General features: G+C 36.4%; 2 protein-coding genes across 13 annotated transcripts in view; one reads left to right on the plus strand and one right to left on the minus strand.

The window, feature by feature from the left end:
• Positions 1-17,952, plus strand: part of Spir (spire type actin nucleation factor) — a 270,912-nt gene that overhangs the window by 127,720 nt on the left and 125,240 nt on the right. The gene's annotated exons all lie outside the window — the stretch shown is intronic.
• On the minus strand, positions 5,013-9,770 carry LOC143908744 (uncharacterized). Its single transcript, XM_077426506.1, has 4 exons — positions 7,959-9,770; positions 7,758-7,885; positions 6,198-7,353; positions 5,013-6,131 (listed from the first exon to the last, which is right to left on the minus strand). The coding sequence occupies exons 1-3, from the start codon at positions 8,334-8,336 to the stop codon at positions 7,350-7,352; spliced, it is 510 nt and encodes a 169-aa protein (XP_077282632.1). The 5' UTR covers positions 8,337-9,770; the 3' UTR covers positions 5,013-6,131; positions 6,198-7,349.

The raw sequence follows: 17,952 nt of genomic DNA on the forward strand, positions 1-17,952 counted from the left end.
ACGGATAATGGTTCTTCATTAACGATACACGTAGTCTCATACAGCACGTAGTCGGGGAACTCTTTCTTCTTACGCTCTCTATTTGGATATCTTCTCTCTTGATTATCCGAGTTGTCATCTTGAGCCGGTTGATCCTCTTCTTGTACGTCGCTATTTATAGACTGAAAAGAGTCATCACTTTCAATTTCCGAGACTAATTCTTCTTGTGCGATTTCTTCTTGTGCAATTTCTTCTTGTGCAATTTCTTCTTCAGGATATGCGGACACCAGTTGATTTAAAGAAACTACAGATTCAGTTGATTGGTCTGTACTTTGAAACCTATCTTCTAAGAAAACAACATCTCTTGATTCAATCAGCTTCTTAGGATAGCTTGGGTCTCTTAGTCGGTACGCCGTGGGATTTTGTGAATATCCAACAAAGATCCACTCCTTGCTTTTAGCATCCAACTTCTTCCTTTCTTGTTTAGGAACATGAGCATACACTCGACATCCAAAAACCTTTACATGACTGAGGTCAGGACGTTCACCCGTCCATACTTCTTCTGGGGTTTTACCAACTATTGACCTATGAGGGGACCTATTTTTCAAGTAAATCGCTGTCCTACACGCATCTGACCAATAACCTTTAGGTAGTTTTGCATCTTGAAGCAGACATCTAGTTTTCTCAATAACAGAGCGGTTGGTTCTCTCAGCAATTCCATTCTGCTGGGGTGAGTAAGGTACAGTCGTCTCATGCTTGATGCCTTGTTCTGTTAAGTACTTTTGAAAATTCTCATTTACATATTCGGTGCCGTTATCAGATCTGAGCGCCTTAATTTTTAGTCCTGATTGATTTTCAACAAAAGCTTTAAATTCGATAAACTTGGCTAAAACTTCCGTTTTTGATTTCAAAATATAACCAAATATTTTTCTCGAATAGTCGTCCATGAAGATAAGCAAATACCTTTTTCCATCAATAGATTCTATACTCATTGGACCGCATACATCCGAATGAATTAATTCTAATTTTGTAGTAGCTCGCTTATAATCAATCTTCTTAAATGGACATCTAGCTTGTTTTCCTTCAAGACAACTAACGCAGGTCTTATTACTATCTCCTGTAAATTTTACACCTGTAACTAAACCATTTTGCATTAATTTCATTCCATATCGACATAAATGTCCTAATCTCTTATGCCAAAGATCTGCAGTAGAATTAATTACAGTAGTATATGCACTTAAAGATCTATTAAAATCTAACCTATACATTCCTTTGTCATTAAACGCTGTTAATACCACATCTCCAGATATCTCACAATTTTCTGTACGATATATCTTACATCCTTGTTCATTAAAAACAAAAGTAAAGCCTTTTTTAACTGTCTGACTTACAGATAACAAATTAGTATTTAAGTTAGGAACATGTACTACATTAGTTATTCCAGTAATACCTTCAATATTCTTAATTGGAAAGAAACCTACACCATTACTACGTAATTTTTCATTATTCGCTACTGTAATTTCTATGCCATTACATACGTCTTCGCGAAAGTTCTCTAGCCAATGTTTTTGACATGACATCTGAGCAGTTGACGCAGAATCCACGTACCACGCATCAGGATCTGGTTTATGTGAATTACTTTCCATAGCAGCTTCTTCTTTCATCTCAGACCGCTGGGTGAGTAGAGCAACTTCCTCTCGATTAACTGAAGTTCCGGAAGAGCCTGGGGTTACCATCATCGTGAGCAGTGCGTAGTCTTTCTTCTTATCCGTGGGTGATGTTTGTTCTTTCTTCGGGCAATCTGGACTTTTCTTCGGGCAATCTGGACTCTTATGTCCTGGTTGTTGACATGTGTAACAAGTAACAGGCTTCCTTTTATTATTGCCTTTCTTTAAATTTGTTGGCTTATTTTTTGCATTCGACGGCAGTTTCTTCTTGTTGAAATGCGTTTTCAATGCTAGAGCCGATTCATTCGCAGCTGGTTCACCTTCCTTTTTAGCAGCTTCGTTTAGAAGTCTAGATTTAACATCTGCTGCACTAATCTGTCTATTGGAGTTTTCTAGTGCCATTACCAGGGGATCATATTTTGATGGAAGTCCACCCAGTAGAATCGCGCCAACAGTTTCATCATCTATCTCTTTTCCTATTTCAGCTAACTGTTGTACAGTCGACATAACCTTTGCTATATAGGCATCCATGGTATCGAAGTCGTCACGCTGTAGACGATAAAGTCTTCGCTGCAGATTTAAGCGTCGTCCAAGGCCATTGTCTTCGTATGCTTGCCTGAGACATTCCCACATACATCTTGCTGTGATGCACGTTCTTACATGAACTATAGCAGTATCGTCGAGTGTCAGCGACATAGCGGCAAGGGCCATCCCATCCTTCTCAGCCTTAACCTCTTCTCCGGTTGCGTCTCCTTCAGGATATCCAGTGACAGCATGCCATAATTTTTCATGCATTATATAGATAAGCCTTCATCTTGAACTTCCACGTAGAATATCCTTCTCGACCAGAAAGTGACTTAATCGAAGCTGGTGGCAATACGCTTCGCGAGTCTCGTGAATCTCGTGATGTCGATGCATCGGTCGGCATTGTGAATTTTCTTTTTAACAATTCACTAAGTCACAGGAACGGCTTTCTTCTTACTGAATACGCCCTGGGCCCATAACCTGTTGTAAAAAGGGCTTTCTTCTAAGGCAGAGTACGACAGTTCGAGTTTTTAGATAAACGTATATTTCAATAACCGTTACAAAAAAAACGTGCCGTGTGCCGCTGTAGAAAAGACTCGAAGGGAGGAGTGTAACGAACGCAGAGAGTACCAACAGATATAATAATTTAGCGCGCGCAGACCGACAACTTAGTGATAAAATAAAAGTGTAATAGAGTAGCACTAGGTGTGCACGCATGGTGAAAAAAAACATAAAACTAGAAACGATAGATGGCGTTAAGATTACATACTAGTTACAACAGCTCGGGTGAGAGAATAGTGAACTCAGGGTGGAATATTTTCCTATTCAACTAGACGTATTATTATTAAAAATGGGTCATCGTAGTTGTTGCGTCAGAAGTTGTAAGAATAATGAACTGAAATTTTTTTTTTTTTTTTTCAATATAACTTGTATGAAAAAGTAACTTTATTGAATCTACATTTTTTACTTTTTATTACAGACATTTTTTAAAGCAATATTTAATTAACAGTAATTATTATTTATTGTTTTTTGATATAAAAAATAGGAGTTCCAGTAATTAAAGTGACATAAATACCGCTGTGCAGTCAACCTCCAATTATATAGTAACAATCATAGATTATGGCGCGTATAGCAATTTTTACTTACCGAAATTATTAACAGTAAAATGTAAAAAAATACACTGCATCTATTGCACAAGAAGCTTTGGTAATAATCAACATATATATTGTTTTAGTAATAATCAACGATGAGATATGAGATAATAAACATATCTCATATCTCATCGTTGTTTCCACTTTTATTGCATGGCGATAGCGGTAGATGGCGCTGAAACGCACGGAGCGAATACGAACACAACGTGTTACGGTTACGGTCTTACGGTTAAGGTTAGGTTTACGGATCTCCATTGGACCCGCGCCTATAGCCGGCGCGTGCTAAGTAGCTACGTCATAGCCATGATGAATAGAGATAAGGAGGCCGAACTATATGTATCGGACATGCGACGAAAACCGAAGCTCGGTAATAGTACCTATAGGTACTTATAGGTGACATTGCAAATCGCAAAGTACCAAAATTCCGATGGCTTGAGGAGGACAGATTGCAGGTTAATAGGGAGTTAGAATCGTGCACATACAAAATAACTCCGGTAACATTTCTCGTACTTTTTTGTATTTCTCATAATACTGAATGTGACATGAAAGTGCGAGGACCAAAAATTCGAAACTATATGGAAAATTTTTAACAGAACAAAGAGGTTTTTGATATACAAATGAAGTGAAAAAGCCAGTTTGAGGTTAGTATTGACATATTTTCATTATACGTTATTATATTAATTGAAACTTTGGAATGGTATATCAACTGCTACATTTTGTTTTCTATTATGTTACATTACGCACAAATTTTATTTTAAATTTATTCAAATTATGGTAAATGGTTTTTTTTCAGTATTAAATGGAGAAGTACAGCTGTTCCGAAAAGGATTTTCGTCTTCGACGAGCTTGGAAGACTCTTAAATGATAATGATTTTGATACATGATTCGTTAGTATTGTTAATGATACAGTTTTTGAGTCTAAAAGTTTAAGCGAGGAATTGAGACAGAACGTTTTTCCTTTCCGTTGACTGAAAAATGAGTTGTATGAGAAACTAAAATAAAATTTAATTGATTAAATTGCCCATGTTTAAGAATCTCCGAATGAAAATCTGAATTGTAAATAACAACGTCATAATTATATTATAAATGTTATAATTGTATAGATAACATGTTCTATAGTCTCTATCATTCATTGTACATACATTTTATTATTTAATTATTCGACAATCTACTGATTATTTATACTCAACAATTAAGAATCATGGATAATAATTGTAGGTACTCAGACGATTCTATTGTTAAAAAATGTACTTTCATTGACTTATATAATAATATAAAAGCTATAGAAAAACCATGTAATTGGGCAGACATTAAATATGATAATTGCGTTTCGTTCGTGGAAATGTTAGAGAATCGCCAGGAAGGTGTAGACATTGTCATAATGGACACCTTAGAAATTAATGTATTCTATAATAATAAGTTTATACCTTGGAGATAACATTTGATAGAATTAAAGCGCTCGAAGATATATCAGGGATAATACATTTGTTAGAAGGACTAAAATTGTGATAAAAGAACTATGAAGATTTAAATATATAAACATCCGTTATTATATAAATTTTTTTTTATATAATTTATTATCAATAAATGTTTAATATAAAAATATATATGATATATATATATAATATATATATATATATATATATATATATATTATATATGTTATTTTATATATATATGTTTACAGTCTTCAAAGTTTAGCGTTTTTTCGGTTTTGTCGAGTTTTCAATCTACTAGCAGATTTTAGTTTGTTAACACGTTTTGCTAAAAACTCAGCACGAATTATTATATAAAAACTAGCTACGGATTTCGTCAAGGATTCCATATGTTTAGAGCATCCAATAAGAGGAAGCGACAACTCTTGAAATGCATAACTTATTTGAAAAATTGTATCGCAGTTGATACCTGCCGAATTTACGGTTTTCAATACAGTTTTCTCTATTTCTTCTATTAATTCAATTAACCTCTCAGAGGGATAGATTAAATGTCTACGCGACAATAAAGAAATTAGTTCATAATTTGCATGATCTGGATTTGTTGATTGGATGCTTTGAATGCAATCGGTACATTTCGTCCACCTATGCGATTTCCTCACAATATATCCAGCCATGTATCCCATTAGAGAACGTTGAACTTCTTCGGTCTCACTCTGCTCCGGTTTTTTGTTACTTGTAACTTGATTATGAATACGATTTTCTGGATATTTCCCCATTTCAATAATACTATCCATAATTTCTTGGAATTCCTGACGTCCGCTATGGTCTTGAGATAAATCTTTGAAATTTATTAAAGAATTTAGCATTTTGCCTCCAGCAACGTTACTCCCCTTACTCGGTTTAATCAGAGAATAAGTGCTCATCAATCTGAACATTTGGCCAAACAATATTGAATCAGGGTGGTCATTAGAACCACACACTCCTCTCGCTAAGCCAAAGAATCGTTCTAATGCATCTTGATTTAATCTGGCTGTCATTAAATATTTATAATTATTTTCATACGTCAAGAACTGAAGGATCTCCAGTGTTGCACTCAATGTGACTTTCAAACCATAACTGGTACTATCTGACAGGAAGTTATAATTATGGTTCTTTGCCTCTTTCTCCCATTCTTTCAAATAAATCAGGAAGTTTTTGATTACTTGATGACTTTGAGTGTTAGGTTTCAATGCATCAGATGGCTTCCGAGACATCATAACTTTTATCAACTTGCCTATCCGTTTGATAAATTTTATTGTCGGTTCTGCATTTTAGAGATTAGAGGTAAATTTTCGAAAAATTTGCATCGCAGCAGCTACACGATCAGAAAATAACTGAAAAGAAAAGAACATGAATGTAACATAGTGCTTATTTCATTGGAATTACAGTTAGTTACTTACTTCAAACGCCAGAGGAACATTCATTTTTTGATAATACAAAGGCTTTAGATGATTTGCAGTCAATTTATGTGCCACTTGTAGACCATAAGGATTATTTTCACAATCTAATATTGTCTGCCAATGGCTCATTTTTATAACTCCATCAGGTGTTTATAAAAAAAATCAGTTAATTAACTCAATACTTTTAGGAAGGGCTGTGGACTTTATTTTAAAATGTCGAAGAATATTTACCCATGTTTCCGGACTCTTTATTATAAAATTCCGTAAGTTTTTTATTAAATGGGGGAAGTCGGAACAAAACCACAACTTTCGTTTTCTGTCGTATGGATGTTCGCAAAACACATTCTCTCCCTCTATCCCAAACCTTTTCTAAGTACTTCGATTCCAAGTTGCACCGTCAGTGGTAATAACATCACACTGAAAACCGTTTTGTTCAAGGAGCATCAAACACTCCAAAATAAGGCAGTGCAGCACAGAACTTTTTGCACAATCTTTACTCAAGAAACAAGCAAGTGCTTGTACCCACTTCCCTCGAAAGAGTTGAAACATGAAAACCAGAGCGTGATCCCCCAATTCATGTTTCTGATCGTGTGGGGTATGTGTATGATCACCTAAATTAACGAAGCCGTGAAATTGACATGAATTCCTGTAAAAGCGTAAGTTCTCCGCCAATTTCATTTCGTCAATTAAAAGAGCTCTTGTATAATGCATAACATTTGGATAAATTGGGATTTGGGGAGAAAAAAAAATTTTAATTTATTATTTTCAGTGACATTGTTTTATCTCTTCTTTCTGCAGGATTCTTTTGCTCAGATTGTTTTTTCAATAAGTCGAATGTCGCGGGATTAAATCCATAAGCACTTCCAATACATTTTAAGTACTTATTTAGGGTACTTTCGTGAGGTAATGATAGAATTTTATGTGACCTCATGTGATCATACAACTTTTTACTTTTAATTCTCATCAATAGACACTCATAGATCCATTGTTGTGTGTACTTTCGACCTTGGTCAGAAACTTTTGCGGCATCAAAGCATGCCTTGAAAGCTTCTCGTTGGGTTGGAGGTAACTTTGACATTTCTTCATCAATTATTGCTTGTCTCACTCTAGCACACTTCTTTCTTTTTTTAGCCAGTTCAGTGGTGAGCTTCGTTAACTACAACAACGAGAAATCACCCATAAGATAATACAAATGAGGTTCACATACCACGTATAAGTGAAAAAAAAATATTGTACTTTTTTCTATATATATATATATATATATATATATATATATAATCTCTCATTTTTAGCTTTTTGATTTTTTATCACTTTTTGCTTGTTTTCGTTTCGAATTTTTTGTTTGTGTGCTTGCTTCAATGCATTCTGTTCCTTGCTAACAATTCTCTTTCAAAATTTTGTGCAAAAAATACATCGAACTAAACCATATTTGACACGAATTTGCTTAGACTGAACATATCTGACGCACAAATCGGAATACCTATAACACAATGTAATAACAACAACAATAATATTTTTAATGCATACTCACAAGGCAAACAGAGTTTTTTCATAAATTACCTATCTTTCAATCCAGTGCCATCACATAAAAGTAAGTTTTGAAAGAGTTCTATGTTCTTCAATATGTTATTAACAGTCGTACCAGGTTTCAACCCGGGTACAGATGTAGAATGTCCATTTATGAAGACCTGACGATAAATGAAAAAAATTAGGTTTGGTTCCAATTAAGTACCAGTTCTTCCTCTAGCAATTATAACTTACCTCAACGGATTCATCTTTGTGGATATAAAATTGTTTCTTCGGTGGATCAACACTAGAGCCCCAGTATCCAACCATTAAACCATTTTTCAAAAGAACCTTACTCCAGCCATCCGGTAAAGTTCTTGCTTCCAATTGTTTATACATTTTTTTAATGGTAAAAATGTTTGACGTTTCACTCTCTTGTGAAATTCTACTTGTCCGCGAAACGTTCTGATCTATTATTGGTATTTCTTTTGAAACATTGACATTTGTGTCAGATGATGGATGAATGCATTGTTTTTTAATTGTTGGACTAAGAACATTGCCAATTGGATTTTCATCCGTTGAAGCAATTTCCAAAAGTATCTTTCTAGTATTTGACTCATGTGTTTGTCTCATAGGTGTGAGATTTACATCTCTTTCTTTGATAATTTTTGATGGAATTATCACATTTTTATTGGTTAATTCATGAGTGCATGGTTTCTCGATTACTGGATTAATATTATTGGTGATTCCATTTTCATCAGTGAAAACGGTTCGGTATTTTCTTTTTTCGCTACTTGACGTGTATGATTGTCTGTCATTGAATAAGGATTTGACATATCTTTCATTAAGAATTTCACGTGTTGATGAGTTTTGAAAAATGTTAAAAATATTAATAGTAGAGGGAAATTCTGCAGTATCATTTACAGTGATTTCATCAACTTCGACGTTTGGTGTTGGTGGAGAAGAATAAACTGGTATCTATTTTAGGGGTACGAAAGTTGAGAAAAAATTTGTTTTATTGACAATTAAAATTTTTCTTTATGCTTATACTTACAATTGAAGTGTGTGCAAATGGAATCGCATTGGTTCTTAAAGAAATTTTGCCACGACTCATGATGTGTTTTATTCCACCTGGTAAAATAGTTTGATAATTTCTTATGATGTCCTCCTCACGAAAATGGAGTTCACAAAGGAAATCAGAATTTTTGGCTGCACGACCGATAACTTCTTCCCATTTCTTGCGAAGAGGAAGACTCTAATAAAAATTAAGAAGATGTTTTATAGTGATCTTTCTCTCCAAAGAACTCGATACAAATATATTTCAATATTAGAATGAATACCTTGTTTGGGAATTTGAACAAACTTTTATTAGGTATTCCAGCAAACGAAAAAGGATTAAAAGATATTACAATTTTTTAATACCTTTGAATCCCTTTTTTGGCGGAATTAGATGAAATTAGATGGGATTCGAAATGAGATGGTTCAATCCCATGGAATGCAAAAAAGAAATTTTCAATTCTATCCAATCTTATGAAATCCGTAAAGGTTATGGAATTGCATGGCATTAAATGGTTTAGGAAATTGTTTTAAATTTCTCCCGTAATGACCACACACACACAATTTTATGAAAATAGGAAAGAATCAATGCTTTTAGATAAACATTTATTTTTGTAGTCGGACGACTGGCGCTGTGTGGGCTTAGAGCTTGGGAACTCTTGCCCTAGGCGACTAGCGCCTGAAAATATCCAAAAATATCTTATTCGGTCCCGTAGGGAGTCTCCCTATATACTGGTCGGTGCGGAATTTTGAACTCGAACTACCCATTTTCCGCGCGGGCGTGTATCACTGGTGGCGCGTACCTCTACATTGGTTTAAAAGAATATTTCCTTGATAGAAGCCATCTAAAAAGTAATTTTCTTCAAAAAAGTAAAATTTTGTCATTAAGAAAAGGAAACGTTATAACCCACAAAAGTCATACGTTATTTAAGAAAATGATTTATTACATGGCTCTTAAGAAATTATTTCATTGGATTTAAATATTTATTTTCTTGGCGTATAGATTTTAAATATCACACTTTTTCTTAAAAAAATGTTGCTACATAGAAAAAAATTATTTTCTTGTTAAAGAATAAATGTTTACTTATAACAAAATATTAAGTGTCAAAGAGCATATAAATTTCAAATAAAAAACTGTTATTTTGATTCTGATATCGTACAATTTTATTATTATTATTCATTTTGTTAACGGAATCAATGGTATTCAATGGAATTCATGACGAAACTTTCCAATCCCTAACCTGACATTCAATGGTATAATATTTTTGTGTCGGAATTGGATGGAATTCAAAAAAGACAAATTCTTTCCAAAATAAGGAATTCCATGATATTGAAACTATTTCAATCCCTTTTTTGGACACAATGGAATTCGGAAAGTCCTTAATTGAATTTCTGGCAATCCCGTTTTAATTCTTTTCAATCCTTTTTCGTTTGCTGGGATATTAAGCAATGTATTTTTTGTCTTTCACAAGCACGCCCTGATTTGCAATCAGGATATGCTCACATTTTTGTCATTTTTTTTATGCACTAATAAAAACTCACAATTTGTCGAAAACCAACATCAATGGAGAAACCGTAAACATTTTCTTGAAAACCGAAATGGAACTAATACACGGACGAAAGTTCGTGTAGGTGTGAGTCCTGAGAGACGAAAGCGCAACCTTGCGGAGCATTACCAAACTACTATCTGGCTCGGCATTCAGTCGCACATTTTGACGATTTCTCCATGCTAGTTCGGCTTCCTATCTCTATTCTTCATGCTTTCACTGATCAACCTCATTTTTATTTCAGTTGTATCGCGTAGTCCACTCTTATAATAAAGTGGCACACTTAAAAAATAACATTTGAAAATAACAATTTTTTGAAACTTATTTAAGTATATATATGTTCTTATATACAATCTTATATAATCATATATATATATATATATATATATATATGACCATATAAGCTCTTATATCAGGCCAAAATTCATATGAGCATATAAGATCGGTTCTTACATGAGCATATAAGACATTATAAGAGATTTTTTTTCCCGGGGGTCCATTCCCATCAAGAAGAAAATTCCGACCTTGATTCTTTAACTTCTTCTATGAGCGAAATCCCCAAACTTTTTGATCACACCATGTACAAACGAAATTATTGTTACTACAAATATCTACAAACAAAATGCTATTATACAATTTCCTATACGAAAAATTAATTTGGTAAAAGTTGAGTGCCAACTTCACGTTCCTCTGACATGACGATCATGTTGTAGGGTCGTTTATCTCAGTTACCTTACGTTTTCACTTTCCTTTGTTACCTCACCAGGGTCTGAGAGACCCATCGTCTTCTCCAGCTTGTATCTTTAAAACAAATGCATCAATTTGACGTTTTTTTTTAATCGATACATCTTTTAAAGATCTACAAAACTGTGTAAGTTAGATTATTCCAAATTAAAAAATGTAAATGTTATTTAAAAAAAGAACTTGTTTTTCTGAAGAAGCATTTTTTTTTTAAATTGACGTAGTACTGACTAAAAAAAGATACAAGGGTTTTATAATACATAATTCGAAAGGTCAAGAGTTGTACTTTAAGAAGAAGTTAGTGTCATAACGATTGGTTCCAAAAAGTATATTTGTTTTGCAAAGTAAAATTTCATAATTTTGAAGAAAATTGATCAATTATATCATTATTGTCTCTAAAAAACAGACTTTTCTTTTAAATAGTAAAACTTACGACCTTGGGCATCGGCATGAAATATAAACATGTAGAAGAGTAACAAAATATTTTTCAAAAAGTGGTTAATACAAAATTGCGGCTATGGAAAGGTAAAAATTAATGTTTTTTTTGTATAAAATCGGTAAAATTGTTGAATAAATGCAATAAAAATGCATGAGAAAATACTTTATTTATTAAAAATAGACATGAAAAACTAGGTATTATTTGCTTCTATAAACCAATAAAATTCAATATTTTACTTTTTAAAACGAGACGTATGAGTCGGTCTGACTGGCAGTATTGATATAACGACGTTTCAACCTTTACTTTGGATCCTTATCAAGTTAATTTAACAATGATAGATTATTGTTCGTCAAAATTACAGAAATATTTGAGTTATAGTTAAAAATTGTGTAAACGGGCGGTGAACAGAAATAGAGCAAGAATATAAACTTGGTTGAGAGACATGACCGTCTCGTGTAAAACCCGAGAAACGAATAATTTTACTTTTTATACAACGCAGAATATTTTTTTCCATCATTATATTGCATAAATACACTGTTTTTATAAGATTTATATACTTTGTATTTTCACAAATATCATTTTTGTCAAGCTGTTACCTCACCAGAGTCTGAGAGACCCGATCGTCCCACTTCTCACTTTTTGCCGTGGCTGCTTCGACCGGACGGACTCTTGCAAGTGGCCAGGCTAGTACTAGACCTTCAAACTCCTCCCCCTGTCCGGAGTCCCCCCACTGCGCGTTTAAAAAAGGCGCGAGTTTTAAAAACGTGTAGGGTCTCTCAGACCCTGGTGAAGTAACTGAGGGTTAAACAGAGAAAGCTATGTGTAAGCAACTTGCTATACGGTTGCGGGAGCGTGAGCGATAGACCAGCCTCGTTCGTTACAAATAATAATATTCCTTATTTACGACAATTAGTACGGATAGCTCTTTTCTGCTATGCAGCTACGCAACGACTCTGGCGACGGGTATCGCCACGCCACCTTCGTAACGAGCCTTGGATTGCCCGCTTCTTGTCTTCCTACTGGCCGCCGTGAATCGGCAGCGCTGCCGGTCGGGAAGTTCGGCGGTAGGTTCAAATTCCCGGGGGGACCGTGGCAACTTGCTTACACTCGGCCTTTCCTGCCACCGTTGCATGTCCTCAGGCATGTTAATTAGTCTGCTCCTTACTGGTAGTTCTCTTTCATCTATAGTTCTCGGTTGTCCTTGGTGACCGGTGTGGTAAAACCGGTACACCTATTCATCCGTCTTAAATCCGGACAGTATATCATCATTCTCCATTAACGGCGTCAACTTGGATTTCTTGGGCACACCTATATGTATACAGCATCTATTTTAAAGGGTTTCATTGGCTACAACCAATTCCATAAATTAGTATTCTTTTTGCAATCAAAATCAATTAATTTATAACAATGGCTACAACCACTGGGTTCTATTTTTATTCTGTGCTACCGGCTACGACCGTATAGTATCGTCAATAATAACTATTATTTAATAATTACTAGAATAGTTTTATTTTCCAACGGCGACTACCGTTAATTAACAGCAACAGCTATAGAATTTGTTCAATACTTGAAACAATGAGTAACTAACGGCAACAACCGTGGAATCTCATAACCCTGACGGCAACTACCGTCCACGGCAACAACCGTATAACTGGTTCAACAATTGGAACGATGACAACCAACGGCTACAACCGCGAAATTATCACATTCCTGACGGCAACTACCGTCAACGGCAACAACCGTATAACTGGCTCAATAATTATAACAATGACAATCCAACGGCTACAACCGTGACATCATCATAATTATGACGACAACTACCGTTCACGGCAACAACCGTACATCAACGTTCGCGGTCACACTACCATCGAACGAGCAATTAATCACTCACCTTGAACAGTGATCCACGGTTTTATATTGTCGGCGGCTTTAACCGTTTGACTTCGCTTACGTCCTTCCCTTAAGTCATCGACTTCGTATCGATCATTGATTAGGACTTTTCGAACTTGAAACGGGCCCTTAAATTTTGGATGTATCTTCTTGCTACTGCCCGTTGCCGGATCGCTAGTGATTCGTACCAAAACTAGATCACCAGCGTTGTACTGAATGGCATTACGACGCGTTCTGTCATAACGCTCTTTTTGTTCCAGCTGTTTGGAATCAATATGCTCTTTGATGTCACTACGCAGTTCGGTCAGGTCCAGCCGATGTACTACATCCTGGATCTCGGCTAAAAGATGGGCTTCGGCCACACCCCGCGTCTCACAACCAATGAGTGCCTTTAACGGAGTGGTGTTGATGCCTTTATTGTACATTGTGTTCATCGCGCTCTGGATTTGCTTCACAGCCAAATCCCAATCATCAGGATCCCGTCCAGCCGTAGTGGTAGCTAGGGCCGGCACGATAGTTTTGTTGTATCTCTCACATTGCCCATTAGCCCGTGGGGTAGCAACAGCATTTAGCACATGTTTGATGCCATAAGTGTTGCAAAATGTCTGAAACGACTGAGACGTGAAGGCAGTCCCTCTATCAATAATTATTCTGGTAGGAACTCCAAACAAATAAATGAAGATAGTCAAAACCTTTACAACATATTGGGTCTTTTGACTTTTTACTGCTTCAATAATAGTAAATTTGGTGAACGCATCCACCATTACTAAAAGGAACTTATTTTGTCTTCGACTGGTTTCAAAAGGACCTACGTGGTCGATATGTATCGTATGAAACGGAACCGGTGCCTTTTCGATAATATTCAGTTTGCATTGCTTCTTACCAGCTGTATGTTTGTAATAGGCACAATTCAGACAAGCATTAATATACTTCGTTACAAACCGCCTCATGCCAGCAAACCAGTAGCTTCTCTTGAGACGCTCCAACGTCTTTTCTGCACCTAGATGACCCGCGTCGTCATGGCACAATCTACAGACCTGCATCCGCGCGTTCCGTGGTACTATCCACGCCTTACTATTTCCACCTAATCGTCTGTATAGTTTACCGTCGTGTATTACATAATCATCAAAATAGTGCTTAGTCTCGCCTGTTGGCTTTCCATTTAACAAAATATTACGGATCCGCACCAACTGCTCGTCTTGCAGCTGAGCAGCAAGTATCCAATCGCCTTCTGTAATATTAATCTGTGCGAATTCTAACATTAGTGGCATAGGGTTGCGACTGAGTGCATCCGCGTGTGCCATTTTAACTCCTGTCCGGGGTACTCGACCTCAAAAGTATATTCTTGCACCTCGAGCCACCACCGGGCTGTTCGAGGTAATAAGTCTCGCTTAGTAAAGGTCGCACATACCGCGGTGCTGTCAGTTACAACTTTGAAACGGATTCCTAACACATAGAGAGTGGGCACCCTTGAACCACGTTTTCTCAAATTACATTAAAAATGATTTTTAATAACTTCATTATAATATAAATGAGACTATTCAATGTTTAATATAATAAACTTTGTTTAATAAAATAAACTTTGTTTGTAAATGATTTAAGAAGTAAATTTTCAGAAATATTTTGCAAAAATATTGATATTTCAAAATGCTGCGTTTTTCACAGTGGACCAAAAGCGTGGGGTCGATTGAGCCATAGCGTAGGGTACACTGTGACATGTAATGTAAAAGGTAGGGTATTCTGTGACACATAGAAGAGATCTAATTGAAAACTGAAAACAAAGCCTCACAGCGACTCGATTACATGTGATCTGTAACTAAAGGGTGAAAAAAAGAGAAAATAAGCGTAGTTTTGTAAGCGTGGCACAGAGGATCCCATCAACCTGCGTCACATTGGACCCCACTGAACATCGATATAACTTCACTTTAATAGAGATCAACGAATATTGCCTCATAGCGACTCGATTACATGTGATCTGTAACTAAAGGGTGAAAAAAAGAGAAAATAAAAGTGTGGAGATGATTATCGATGGAAATTATTTCATTTTATAGGAAAAAGTGTAGTTCTGTAAGCGTGGCACAGAGGACCCCATCAACCTGCGTCACATTGGACCCCACTGAACATTGGTATTATTTATCATAAATATTTCAGATACAAAACAATTAAACGTTTTTGTACGCACTTTGGTATTGAACCTAGATCCCGACGAACGTCTTATGGATTTTTTTTTAACTGTAGAATCCTTAGAAATTCATACATATCAAAAAGTTATGACAAGTAAAAATTTACTCTGCAAGGCTCCAATTACATATCTGCCTTTAACTAAGGTATATATGCTTATTTCGGCATAATTTTTTGATGGAAGTTATATGTTTTGAAAACGAAAGTTTCATACCCACCGTCACTATTTTGCAGAACGTTAATACAGAAAACTCGCACTGTCACATTGGACCCCGTGGCTCAAGGGAGCCCACTCTCCCCTACTCTAAAATATCGCAGAGCCAGTACAACGGCCATAGTCTCTAACTCGTACGAATGGTAACAACGCTGATCTGCCGTTGTTTGTTTACTAAAGTACGCTATCGCTGTCATCCTACCATTAACCAATTGTAGTAACACGGCACCGACGCCGATTGCGCTCGCATCGGTATGGACTTCCGTCGGCTTATTCGGATCAAAGATTTGTAATACCGGTCGAGTCGTAAGTTTTTCCTTGATTGTGGCAAAGGCCTCATTTTGATCCTCTGTCCACGACCAGGGTTCGCTCTTTTTCGTAAGTCTAGTTAATGGCTCAGCCATTGCTGCGAAATTTGCAATAAACCTTCGAAAATAGCTTACCAGCCCTAAAAACTGCCATACTTGCTTAACGGTTCCAGGTGCTTCTATGCACATTACAGCCTCGATTTTTCGACGTCCGGGTCGAACCTCTTGACTGCTAATTTCTCTCCCTAAGTATTTAATAGACTTCGCAAAGAACTAACATTTCTTTAGCTTAAGAGTTAGATTATGATCACGGAATACTTTCAGCACTCGGCGCAACCGATTCATACCCTCTTCTACAGTTTTTGATGGTATGATTACATCGTCTAAATACGGAAACGTTATTATATTTTTTAATATTCTATCCATCAATTCCTGGAAAGTTCCGGGTGCATTCATCGGACCAAACGGCATTTGCAACCACTCATAGTGGCCATATGGTGTGATGAAAGCTGTCTTTTCAATCGATTTAGCCGCCATCGGTACTTGGTAGTATCCCGACGCTAGATCTAATCCCGTAAAGAAGCAACTACCGCCTAATTGATCTATTTGATCTTCGATCCGCTGCATAGGGTACGGCTTTTTAACTGTAATCGCGTTTAATTTACGGAAATCGATACACGTGCGATATTCTCCGTTACTCTTTTTCACGAGCATGACAGGACTTGCATAAGGTGAAAGGTGAATTCGACTCTCGGATTATACCATTCGCTAATAATTCTTCGATCATATTTCTTAGTATTTGTTTTTTAAATTCCGCTAACCGACGATAAACTACAGGTACGTCTGTCGTACAATGTATGCTAAACGAAATAGCGTCCGTCTTTCCTAGATCTGACATTGAGGATGACACGCAATCCTCAAATTCTCGAATTAGTTCGACACATCGTCGTCTCGCCGTTTCGCCAATAGGCCCCACGTGTATCGAGTCTTCCATTGACATATCTAAGAAATTTACACTAACGATCTTTTTTGACAACTTATTCATATCAGGCAATTGTTGGAATAACAATTCCTTCTCACGTTTAATAGCTATTATATGTTCCAGTTCTAGAAAATCTCGACCGACGATGATTTCATACGCAAGACAATCATCCGGTATAACGATCGCGTTGACACACGCTTTCGCATTCATTATCTTTATCTCACACAGGGTTCATCGATCACCGGTTACGGTCTTTATTCTGAGGGCACTTAGCGGTAAGATGCCCTTTCCGTTTACAATTTTCACATTCTACTCGCGGCTCGGGACATTTTCTCGCATAGCGACCTACTTTTCCGCAATTATAACATTTTACTTGCAGTTTACTATGATCGCTATTATCGTTGATTTTATCCGTTAAATTGTTTTCGAAATTTCGTTATCTGCGTTTTGCGACTGATTCGATCTCGGGTATTTTGTATATCGATATTCTCGATCGGTGTATCTTTGGTTTTCTCGCCTTTTGACGACAAGTCCCCGATGGTCGACATATACGCATATAACCCGTTTGCATCATCCAGCTGCGCGGATCGCACCGTTCTCGCGATATTCGCGTCCGTTATCCCGCCAATTACCGCGTCAATTATGTATTTATCCGGTATCTTAATATCCAACTTACGCAATTTACTTCATTTTCTGAAAACAGTAATCTCCCAACGCTTGGCCAGAGAGGCTTTCGTATAACGCGGCTTCTTTAAATAATTTATGGAAAGGGATGGACTTACGAAATTGTTGTTTTAGGTCTCTTTTTGTTTCTAACCATGTAACGGCCAACCGTGGTCGCATGTCATACCACTGCCGAGCATGACCCTTTAGTCGGCTTGGTATTAGTCT

Source organism: Temnothorax americanus, unplaced genomic scaffold, assembly GCF_048541705.1.
Source record: "Temnothorax americanus isolate GAGA-0224 unplaced genomic scaffold, ASM4854170v1 Scaffold114, whole genome shotgun sequence".
In the NCBI taxonomy this organism is placed as follows: Eukaryota; Metazoa; Arthropoda; class Insecta; order Hymenoptera; family Formicidae; genus Temnothorax; species Temnothorax americanus.

Bases quoted from the DNA above. Each gene is read 5' to 3' on its own strand.
- LOC143908744 (XM_077426506.1), bottom strand. From the start codon at position 8,336: ATGAGACAAACACATGAGTCAAATACTAGAAAGATACTTTTGGAAATT. The intron at 7,886-7,958 runs GTAAGTTATAAT...ATTTATCGTCAG, and splicing joins ACAAAGATGAATCCGTTGAG to GTCTTCATAAATGGACATTC.